The sequence below is a fragment of the Mastomys coucha genome, unplaced genomic scaffold (assembly GCF_008632895.1).
Source record: "Mastomys coucha isolate ucsf_1 unplaced genomic scaffold, UCSF_Mcou_1 pScaffold7, whole genome shotgun sequence".
Classification (NCBI taxonomy): Eukaryota; Metazoa; Chordata; class Mammalia; order Rodentia; family Muridae; genus Mastomys; species Mastomys coucha.
In genome coordinates, this window is record NW_022196913.1 from 97,291,080 (window position 1) to 97,303,294 (window position 12,215).

The 12,215-nt window shown below is 47.7% G+C and overlaps 1 protein-coding gene across 8 annotated transcripts in view; it reads right to left on the reverse strand.

Annotated features, from left to right (window-relative positions):
* Mtss1 (MTSS I-BAR domain containing 1) overlaps positions 1–12,215 on the reverse strand; it is a 146,493-nt gene that overhangs the window by 117,862 nt on the left and 16,416 nt on the right. For all 8 annotated transcript variants that reach the window (XM_031359142.1, XM_031359138.1, XM_031359140.1 and 5 more), the window contains exons 2-3: positions 4,825–4,886; positions 1,551–1,624 (exon numbers count right to left, since the gene is read on the reverse strand). In XM_031359142.1, the coding sequence (XP_031215002.1) occupies positions 1,551–1,624; positions 4,825–4,886 (136 nt within the window). The remainder of the gene's footprint in view (positions 1–1,550; positions 1,625–4,824; positions 4,887–12,215) is intronic.

The following is a 12,215-nucleotide window of genomic DNA, read 5'->3' on the forward strand; positions in this document are numbered from 1 at the left end:
AGGTGGCTCAGCAGGTAATAACACCTGCTGCCAAAGAAAGAGACCTGGGTCTGGTCCCTGAACCACACGCTAGAGACCGAACCAACTCCTGCAAGCTGTCTTCTGGCCTCCACACACACCATAGCACTTGCACAAAGTAAATAACGGATGTAGGACTGACAGGTCCAGAACCCACTCAAGGGAGAAGGAAAGACGCCGTGGATGGATAGTCACATTTTCACAACAGCAAACATCGGTTTGCATGTTAAGTTCTTCAGAATCCAAGTTCCCCAAGTTTCTATAACAGGTACATCTAAGTTAAGTCATTTTAAAGGCATTTCAAAATGACACGGGTTAGGACCTTCACCACACAGACAAACCAGATTAAGGAAGTCTGATGCTGATGTCACCTCGTATTTCCGTGGGAACTTTTTTTTGTGATGCTGTTGGCATCTCAGAAAGGAGGAGAAATGGTACCTCCCCTGGGAAAATGTCCCTGATTCCCTGCACTAGGATAATTGCTCACTTTCCGATATTCCCCTGGTACTGTGTGTTTCAGCTATTACCTTACCACACATACAATTTCTGCACAGGCTTTCTTTATTTACACATCTCAGTCTCCCTACTCAAACGGTGTGCCTTTTGGAGACAAGGGGGAAACACATTGGCTCTTGTGGTCCCTTGACAGTCCTACAACAAAAGGAGCTAGAGTTTCAATCTATGAATATTTAATTAAGTGCTCACAGTCTTAGACGACGGACCCCTGAGGTACTGGGAATGAGCTTCAGTTTTGCCCTAAACACCCAAAGTTCCCAATAACAGTGAGAACAGATTCACAGCTACGCAGGTAAGGAGGGAGCCCAGGATAATCAGGCAGAGAGAGTGGCTGCGTGGGAATGAGCGGAAGGTGGGCCTACAGTATCCGCTTTCTCCTGGCGCTTCTCTGAAACCATGAAATCTTTTCAAAAGATTTTACCTTCTGGTCACTGCTTTCATAAATATATTTTAAATATCAATTAGGCTCTGGGCACTCTGTCTTGCGGGGTACCGCCATGGACTATATCAATTCTTGTTCACAGGGCCTGCAACCAAAGACTAGGGACAGAGAGATAGTTACGGCCCATGAGATGCTGTACCTATCATAAAAGGATTCCTTGTTTGATGAGAACACAGGACAGTAGTCACGGAACCATCTTCAAGACTTCCCATTCCAGGAGGTACTATGGGGGGGGGGGCCTAAGGCAATCTCCTGGAGGGGTCACAGCTGGACCAAAGGTGCAGCTCAAGGCTCTGTACTGAGCGTATCACTCGAGTTACACCCACAGCAAGCTGCCTCGTGAAGGAACGGTGGCTCCTCTCCCTTCTCGTCTAGTCTTCACACCCACTTCACTATCTGGGGAACTAGTTACAACTTCTAATATGTGCAACCCCACGGAGTTAAAAATATATGAAAACTATGAGTCAGCCAGGCTCTGATAACTCGAGCTGTATCTTTCCGGGAAGCCGCCCAGGGGGAGAGCCCACGTGCTGGATCCAGTTAGTGCTGGAAAGGCGGCCTTCCATCTGCTTACCACGTGTGTTGGTGGCCATGTCAGCCACTTTCTGAAAGGCGTCCAAGAAGGCAGCTGCTGCTACTACTGTTGTCCTGAAATGCAAACAGATAACAAAAGCGTGAGGAATGTCTCACTGGCAAATTCATCACAGCTCTTGGGCCAAAACCTCCCCTACACAGCAAACAGAACCCTCCAGGGAAGCAATCTAACAGTAGACAGCGCTTTATCCCTAGCACTCAACCCCAAAGATGGCCAGCCTGACTGTGGAAACTACCAAGCGAAACTTTAAGCAAAGAAATAAAAGGAAGGTGTTTCTACCCCTAAGAAGAAAATATAGATGGCACAGGTGACATCAGCTTTAGAATAAGAAAGTAATTTATGTGCACTGCACGTGAACTGGCAGGGAACCAAATCTGGGAGAGCAGAAAGATCAACATTTCACTGCCCCCCAACGCCCCCAAAAAAGGAAAACTGAGACCATGAGTCAAAAGACATTTTAGAGATCACAGGTTCATATCAGAGTGACTGATGTCCTGCTACTGTGACTCAAGGCCCAGCTCGACCCACTACAAACACAGGGTGCTAGCTAGGTACAGTCTTGCTCCCTAAATCCCCAACTATACAAGACTAAAATATGGGGTTTTGCTTTGTTCAGCCCCAGGATGCTCTTTCAACAGCATCTTCTGAAGTCCTAAAAGCAACAGTGGAAGAATTAAGGTTTGTTCCTGCCTTAGGAGTTTTCCTTAATTCTTACCCATGCCCATAAGCACAACCAGCCGGATGCACTAAGTGGCCTACAGCATCATGAACTGAGGAGTGATCAGCGCCCCACCCACGCTGTTCTGTGACAAGCCAACAAAAGTCCCCATCACATAAGGACTTCGAACTGAACTTGAAGACTGATGCAGTCTTCAAGTGTTTATTACGTGACTTCAGTCTCTACCGAGCCTTCCTCCCACAAAGGCAAAGTCACTACAAGAAGGGTAAGGGCTCAGGAATAGAGTTCGGAATACAGAAGAAATGGCCTGTCTTAAACATAACAACAGTGTCTATGGAACAAGAGGTTTCTAGGAGGTTCTGAATACGGTCCTTTAAGCCAAATTTCAAAATCAGGTCTGAGAGTTTCTAACAGATCAAGGATATATTTTCCTCAATTTTAAACAAGTCCCCCCCCTCTCTCTCTTTCTCTCTCTCTCTCTCTCTCTCTCTCTCCCCCCCCTTCTCTCTCACACACATACACACACACACACACTTGTGCGCGCATTTGAAGCATATTTTTAAAGTGTTGACATCAAATGCAAACATCGAAAAAGTTACATTTATCAAACATCCTGAGATTTATAAATAGCTCATTCTGACTTACAATTACTATTTGACAAGCTGGCTTGATTTATTTATACACATTCAACTCAATGCCAATCAACCATATTTTATGGGTCAGCTGCAGGTAAGCCTTGTCCATTACAGTCACTGGAGTAGACTTCTACTGCAAATTAGGACACTGATCAAGTTGGAGGAATTAAGAGCTTTTAATGACTGTCACACTGCACTTTCTGACAGCACAAGGGACACCCTGGCCCTTTCTTTGAGCACACAGGCAAATAGGGAACCACCAAGAGCTAATGGATGATTATTCAGCGTAAACACTCCAAGACAGACAGATGTGCTACTTCTGCGGTGATAACTGCAGCCTTTCTCCAGGACACAAAATTAAACTCTCAGTTTGATAAAATGATAAAGAAATATCCCCTGATCTCAGAAGACCTAGATGGGGGGAGGGGGAAAGCAGGTGTTGCAAAGTCTTCCTTGACTTTTACTTTCTATGTTCAAGACAGGCCCACTGAAAGCCCATCAAACAATCAAAGGCTAGACAAGAAAAGGAAGGGGAAATGTAAATGCTTTAGTTCAGAGGGAGACCTCCTACCAGAGGGATGCTAACCTAAGTGAGATAAGCGCGGCAGATGAGAAATGGCCCAGAGACCAGGGTAGCCCCATGACGGAAGGCTGGTGAAGCCTTCAGAGGAAGACCTAGTGACATAGTGACATGACCAATGAGCTCGGAAATCGAGGAGACAGTCAAGGACCCGATAACTGGAGAAGGTACATATCCAGGGCCAATGTCTACTTAGGGGGCCATATAAAAGGCTACAAATACCACCTCTCCATAGCTAAAGCTAAAGGAAACCCATGTGCTCTTGCCCAGTTCTTCTGTGCTACAGGGGAGGAGCCGCGTACCTCTTGACAGCAGCTCTGAGCTCTGAGCAGTAGCCTCTGGTACGCCCCTGGGACAGGCTCAGAAATGACAAGTCACCCTCCCTTGTCTGTTCACGACCCAGGTGGCTCTTTTTCCCAGAACACCCCTACTTCCTGCTCCACTGTTCTGCCCTCTCATCCATCTCAAACCAGCCAGTCACTCCCCCAAATTTCACCATCGAGGATTATCCAAATAGTCGTTTTCAGGTGTCCCATGCTTCCTGGGGGACAGGTACCCACCAAGCACAGCCGTATCTCTTTCCACACTGACTTCAAACAGGGTGGAGCTGCAACATGTGAGCATCTCACCTATCACAGGAAATGGTAATGGAACAGGTACACCAGGCCACATGGGGTTCTTAGAGAAAACTGGCAGCAGACCGTGTTTGAGCAGCTTTTCCAGGTATAGCCTTCAGACTGTAAAATGTACTTCTATGTATCTAAGGGCCTATCTCTGTGGCTTCTAGCAAACGTAGGGTTGTGCAGCCCAGCCTACCGAGGCTGAGACTCTCTCACTTCATGTAAATGGAGTTGTATACCAGTCTACACTGAGATTTTAAACTCTCTACAGGAAAGACCATACAGGTGGATGAGAACGAACCTGGGACTCCAGAACCGGACCGCTCATATACATCTGTTTCTGTCACTAGTGGCTTCTCTATGAACAGGCTGTTTGCTACCTGTGCAACAGCTTCCAGATCAGCAAAGTGATGCCTGTGCTTCACCTTGTAGGGCTAAGGTTTCTGACAAGTTCACATTTGCTTGGCACACAGCGGGCGCCATATAAACATGATCCATTACTGCTATGGATCAACTCGGAGAATCCCTACAGCAGGAGGCAGAGCAGGCTTCAGTTTGAGACTAGGGGCGCGGGGTGGGGACAGGACACCAGGAATTGATTCAGCTCTAGGCTGTGCCAGCTACGCGCTTCTCTGCCTGGAACACTTCTAAATTTAAGCCAGACGTGTGTGCCGATCCACCTCCCTCTGTCTTGCCTAAGGATGTCGCCTTTTCCTATAGAATCCATGTGTCTACTTACCGCAGCTGGGACTGCAGCTTTCCAGCTTTGTTTATAAAGTCTTCCCAAACTGGATAGCTCCCCTAGGACAGAACAAAGCCAGCAATCAGTCACAGTGTGATGAGCCAAACACCCAACTCCAACCATGCAAAGAACAATCTGCAGATGTGCTCTTTCTCTGTAGGATTCTTTGATATCTGCACTATAGACAGGCAATGGTTCTGGACCGCTTTCAGATGTGCCCTGTCCCTATAGGACACCCACAGGAACCAGCTTCGCAGCATCTAACACCTACACCTTGGAGTCAGCATTATGTACATGGTGGGTCCAAATTTTAAAAATATAGAATAGGCCTGGCAGTGGTGGTGCGTGCCTTTTATCTCAGCACTTGGGAGACAGAGGCAGGCAGAGCTCTGTGAGTTTGAGGCCAGCCTCATCTACAGAATGAGTTTCAAAACAGCCAGGGCTAAACAGAGAAACCCTGTCTTGGGGGAAAAAAAAAAAAAACCAACAAACTAAACCCCAGGGCACACAAGGCTCTTGCCTTGGTCACCTGTGGATACAACATGGCTCCGTCTATTCTCCTCTTTGTCACACACAGCACAAGGAGGGAGCCAGATGACTGAAACCCTTCCTTAGGACAGGTGGCTATCGAGAAGTAGTATCAGCCTATCAGAATCCCAAGGCTCGAAAATAACCTAAATATAGCCACCCAGCTGATGTTTAACCCCGGCATCTGTGTACACTATGGTAACAGGTGGTTCCCCAGCACACACCAGCAAGGGACGCACCCCACGCCTGGGCTGCCTATGCCAAGCCGTCTGTCCGTGGTGTTCACACGGCTCTAGGTCTAACCTTCTGGAAGCCCTCAGAATCAACACTGATAATCTTTCCTCTCTACTGAACCCTGAAGTCCAATCGCACGTCTCCAAGGGACCCCACCACATACTCTCTCCATATCCTAGAGCACAGTCGATCTTCTCCTCCCGAGTACAATACTAAGACACAGATGAGTAGGTTTTGTTCTGAGCAGGGCAAGCTAGCACTGCAGCCTGCCACCTCCCTCCCCGTACACATTACATATTTACTGAGATGAGGCAGCATCCACCAAGACGTGACTCCAAACAAACCCAGTAGAGGTAAAACACTGATGAGGATATGCTATTGTCACTGAATCATTCACCTGGGGGCAGGGGGTGGGGGAGTGCCATAGTCCCAGAAGAGGATATAAACTGTAGGCATCTTGACAAAATAAAAATAGTATTATGCTACCTCTTGTTTTTGTTGCTAAGAGAAAGGGTGGGGGGTGAGTGTTAAATTAACCATTGTATCTTTCGTTACAGATGCCAAGCCCAACTGTCTAAAAGTGCAGTCAAGCAAGTCCATGCCATCGCCTCCTCATAGCTGCCATGGACCGCTTCCTCCTAACCTTGCTGCTCTCCCTCGACCTCGGCACTCCTAGCACTCTGGGTGTGTGGATCTCTGTGTGGTGCTGGCTTGTACCTCACAGACTAGTGAGCAGCATCTCTGGCCTCGGTCTACTACCAAGATGCCAGAAGCCACCAAGTCCTTGTTATGAGCAATGAAATTATCCCTAGACACTGTTAGCTATCCTGTGGAGGCAAAACCAGCCCTGATTAAGAACCAGTGTCTTAAGACACACCTGAAAACTATTCTTCTGGTAAAGAAAGGGTCTGGAGCCGGGTGGTGGTGGTCAAGGCCAGCCTGGTCTACAGAGTGAGTTCCAGGATAGCCAGGGCTACACAGAGAAACCATCTTGGGAGAAAAAAAAAAGAAGAGGAAGAAGAAGAGGAGGAGGAAAAAGAGGAAGAGGGAGAGGAGGAAGAGGAGGAGGAGGAAGAGGAAGAGAAAGAGGAGGAAGAAGAGGAGGTGGAAGAAAGAGTCTGGCTGCTTGTTCTAAGTTACTTCTTCAGTCATTTCCTTCCAACACTTAAAAGGAAAGGTTTTTATTTTGAAACTTATATAAATTAAGAGTTAACACCTTGTTAAAAACTACCCTTGTATATATTTCTCTAGCCATCGATTCTGTCTGAAATGTGCACGGAGTTACATGGAAAGCTGTCTTATTATTAAAATGGGTTGCTTCTGGGAGCTAAGACTTGGACCAATATATTGCTTTTTTTTCTTTCTTTGTACTTTCCTCTACGGAATGTTGTTTTGTTGCAATTTTATAAGGGTCATGTATCACTTTAATGAAAACAATAAAGTCATTACATTAAAAAAATTTAAGACCAAATTAGAGGTTCTGGCAACAGTTACACCATGAATTTCCGACCAGGCCTCGCCTTGCAGTCTGGTTTGCATATGCTGCTAGCTCATGCCCAGCTGCTCGGCAATGGTGCATCTGGGACCTGCTTGGTCTCTTCTCTGCCATTTGCTCCCACGGAAAGCTAAGCTCCACCAGAGCTCTTGGTAGAGGCCCTTTGGCAGCGACATCTGAGTCATGGCAACCAACATCTAGACTCGGCTCTTGACACATGGCCCTCATCCTGTGTTTGTGCCTTGGGGGTGTCCTCAACCAAGCCACAGAACTCAGTATAATAAATGACCTTGTCATGGTAGTGCGCAATTATGATCCCAGCACTTGGGGTTAAAGACCAGCCTCCTCGGTTACTTAGCAAATTCAAGGCTAGAATGAACTACAAAAGATGATGTCTCATCAAAAAAAAAAAAAAAAAAAAAAGGAAAGGCCAAGGGAACTGGAAAGATAGCAAACAAGCAGGAGGACCCGAGTTGGATCCCTCAGAATTCAAGGTGTGGTGGTCTGTGCTTGAAGTACCAGTGCCAAAGAAGCAGAAACTGGCAGATCCCAGGGCCTGTTAGCCAGTCAGTGTAGCCTAACCAGTGAGTGCCTGACCAATGAGACACCCTATCTGCAACAAAATAGACAGCATTCCTGAGGATGATACCTTAGGATGCCCTCTAGCCCACTTACACACACACACACACACACACACACACAGGCACAGATATACATGCACACTCAAGCAAGCAAGAGAAGGAAAGGAGGGAGAAAGGAAGGGATGGAGGGAGGGAAGGAGGGAAAGAGAAAGAGAGAGGGTGATAGATTATAGACAGACAGACAGATAGAAAGAAGATAGACAGACAGACAGACAGACCAATCTACCTTGAGGGTGTTCCAGCCTCCACTGCAGCCTCATCAGGACACCATAAAGATCTTGTTGACCCTCTGTAGTCACTATTTCTCTATCAAACCTGTAGAGGAGTACTCTGCCCTGTAACTAGTGTTCCCGGTAACCCAGAGACCTTTGCAAGGCCGCTAGGGATCTGTCTAGACAGATGTACCTTCTAGGCGCACTGAAGATGGAGACTCATTACTGTCTGTCTAGCCAGACCCTCTTTCTCATCCACAAGTCCTAATAAGAAGCTCCTGGAGAAAACTGAAGCCATTAAGACATGTGCCAACCCTCTTCTAGCTGGAGGACCACTGTCATCTATAGTACAAAGCAGGATGTGAGATGAGTCCTTTCCCACCCAAGCACCTAGTGGTCAAGGCTTAATGAGTTGAATCAGGCCAGGTGTGCCTGTTTATGCCTATAATCCCAGTACCTGGAAAACAGTTAAAGAGTACTGGGCATTTAAAGCCAGCCTTGGCCTTACTGACTTCAAGGTCACCCTGGGCTACATTACTCTTTGGCAACATGCTGGATTAGCCAGAGGCATGGAGCTCATCACCTCAGTTCTAGGCAGAGCCAGGCCAGTCATCTGCTAGGGGAAATCACTATACCCTTGGGGGCCCATTTCCCTATAATGATAGTAATTAAAACAACTCCGTCACATCACTGCCTTTGGTTAAGATCAAGTGTAGGACAATTCCACCACCCTTAGAAATAGCACCACTTATTAACACTGAAAGACCGTGGGAGAGGAATAGAGAAGAGAATCCTAGGAACTGCCTGGATTGAACCTTACTAGTTCTCCCATTTGCTGTGTGACCTTAGAGTCATTGGATGTCCACGCGGAGACAGCGTTAACTCACAGGGTTGATCTGGAGAATACATGAGGTCATAGTAGTGCTGAGGAAATGTCTGCACTCCTGGCTAACACAGGCATCAACCCAAGTGCCAATCAACTGACGGTGGGCCACAGACGATGTGCAGCTGCACCATGCATTCTGCTACCGAGACAGTCCAGATGAAGCTACAGAGTGTAGCATTAGAGGAAACAAGCTAGACACAGAAGGACAAATCCCACATGCCCTTATACCAGTGTGGAACCTAAAACATCTGGTCCAGTGGTGGGAGGAATGGGGATGCAGGCAGGGTTGGTCAAGGATATTTAATTATAATTAGATAGGAGGGAAATAGAGCTAGAAGGCAGTTAAGGGACTGCCAGGAGCAGTGGGGAGTTGGGGAAGGGGGATAGGAATTTATAGCTAAGAGGGAGTTTCTGTCTTGGGTGATGAAAGTGCTCAAAAACTGTGTGGCAAGGGTTGTGCAACTCTAAGAACACACTACAAACCAGCGGCCTATCTGCTTTCAATGGGCACATTATAAGATTCGTGTGTGGTATCTCAGAAAAGCTGTACAAATAAATAAGGTCACACCCAAAGGGACTCAACGCAGTGACTGGCACACTGCCTAGGAACGTGTTTGTGGAGATGGATACTGTCATTCGTAGACTCTGAGAGAGCTCCCTCAGGATGCTCACTGGGAGCCATACTGCAAACCAGCTAGCTGTGCAGGCTGGGATCCCTCATTCCTGGTCCCACTTGCAGAACCAGCCAAGGTAGAAGGCAAAAGGTGGCTCAAGATACATTAACCTTATTTGGGAAGAACAGACTAAGGCAGCTACCGTGTCTACAGTGTCAGCAGGTTGGTCTGCTTAGCCTTAACAATGAAGTACTTACCCCAAACCAAAATCAGTGTGCCTGGGAACTGCAATAGCTCAAACCACTTACGAACCTCATCTGGGGTGGAAATACAGCTCTGTGGTAGAGAGTATGTGCGAGGCCCTAGGTTCAATTCCCAGGGCTTCCAGGGGGAAAACATCTGCACCTACCTGGAACCTCACTTCAATTGTTCCCAAATTAGAAAAGGAAAGCAAAGGGGGAGAGGAGGTGTCCCCTTTCTCATCAAGGGATGCGGCATACAGCCTCCCACCTACATCCGCCCACCCAGCCAGGAGAAGGCAGCCAGAAGCAGCTCTCTCCTGTCTCCTCATCTAATGCTATGCGAGGATCTATCAGAGTGTCAAACCCACCCATTTTAGGCAATCTGTAATTTAATGGAGTCTTTACAAAAAGATTCTAAGAACATAAGACAGAAACTTGATTATTAGAAGATGAAAAAAGAGTAAATGTTATTCAAACTTAAAAACAAGGTGATAGCGGGTTATACCATCTTTTTTTAATCTTTCTTTGAGGGAGGGAGGATAGTTTCTACCACCTAAAAGGAGTCTTACTACAAAAGCCAAAGGCTTGAAGGATGTGTGCAGGGAAGAAGTACCTCTAGAGAAAGGCCATTTTTTAAAGCCCCAGAGGGTGTTTACTACTGGGAGACTTAAAGGCAGTAGGCAGGTTTCAGAAGACCCTGGATGCACTCAAAACCTCTGCAAAGCAACACCAACCCAGGTCTCCATTCAGTCTGTACCAAGCAGCGGCAGGAAGATGAGCCTGGGTTTCAAGTGTTTTCGCAGGTGTCCTGCGCACAGTGGAATAAAAACCCTGAGGAATGTCTCCCAGAGCTGTGGGAAGGACACACCCACGCCCACTCACCCGGGCGCTCATCACAACACGTGTAGGCTTCAGAACTTTACAGACACACCACAACCAAAGAAAACATGACTCCACCCAGCACCCAAAGTCACAGGCAAAATCAGGCCCTCCTCCCCAGGAGTCCCTTGAGGCCTTGCATAAACGGGGAAGGAGCTTTCAGAAGCCTTGAACACTGAACTCAGATTACACCAGATTTAGAGAAAAAGGAAGCACCCTGCTTAAGAAAAGAAGAAAAAACCCATTTATTCACCAAAACACACCAGACAGGAGAAAGCCTCTCCTGACCACATAACTTGGGTTCCCATCATGCTCCACAAATACTCCCAATGGCTGTCCTCTCTTCAGAACAGAGGGGGTGAGGGGCAGGATGGAGCTCAATAACCTTACAAACGTCACTCACCGCCCAAATGTAGCTTCTTTCAGAACACTCTTTGCCCTACCTCATCACCCACCCTTCTGGATTAGCTGTGTCCATTCCCTCTGCTTAGGACATCACGTGATTCATCTCTGAGCCACGCGCCAGGGTCTCTCTCTTCTAAACCACAAGGCAAGGACTTTGCGGACACAGCTGGCAGGGGACAAAGAACCCAGGGGATACTGAGGTGCTGCAATTTTGCTGAATAGGAGCAAAACCGGCCAGGGTAGACGAGGTTGCTGAGGCCAACCTTCAAGGGCAAAGTCTGGAGCTGAACTGCAAACGGGACAGCAGAGGGAGCCAGGGTGACCCTCGCTCAGATGACAGGTGACATCAATTCCAAGATGGCCAGGTGATATGCAAACCTGGCTCATGGGTCACATACCTGGGGGTGGCCTGCTCCCTTCAGGAAAGATGAGAGAATAAAGCCCTGTTCTTTCTTCTTTAGGGGAGGCTTCCTAACTCTCCTTCCCCTTAGAGAATGTGGTGGGCACTAGCCTTCTCCACATCCACCCTTCTGGTCAGAGTCCCTCTCTTCTTGCCTCCCTCCTCTGCATCCACTTGTCCCAAGCCAGGAGCCATGCATGCAGTCACCCAGTGCGAGAGTAGGACACAGAAGTCACTCTGGTTTGGTGTGGCCTCCCTTGATTTTTGTTCCATATTATACAAAGGATGGCTTCCCACCCTCAGAGGACAAACCCTTCAGCCTCCCAAGTCTGGTAACCGGTGCTCAATAAATAATATTGTTCTCCCATAGTGGCCCTGCTGTGACAGTCGAGATCAAGGGACAGCTGAAGGAATTTGATAGCACCTCCCCACTCAAGGGACAGAGGAGGGCAGGGACTGTGGTTAGAAAACCCACAACATAAGAGGAGCCAGGGGAACCAGAGAGGACTCTCATGAGGAGAGTTCAATGGTGAAGAAAATCGGGATTAGCAGGGTCAGGTTGTAGGGAAATGGGTTCCAGCAGGACCTCTGTCCTGCCCAGAAGGAGTCAGACTGAGGCTGGCTCATTAGCAGTCACAGCGAAGGCAATGCAAGGCAGGTAGGGACCCGGTAGGTCCTGGATTCTTTTGGAGATCACTGGTGACAGCCGCATCAGACATCAGCACTTTCTAAACAGTTGCTAGGCACCAGACATCTATCTGTATCCGCACTTCTCAAGAACTAACTGATGTACCCGACCCTGGAGATTTGGCAAAAATGCAGACTTGGCTTTCCTTGCTCTGAAGTGGGGGG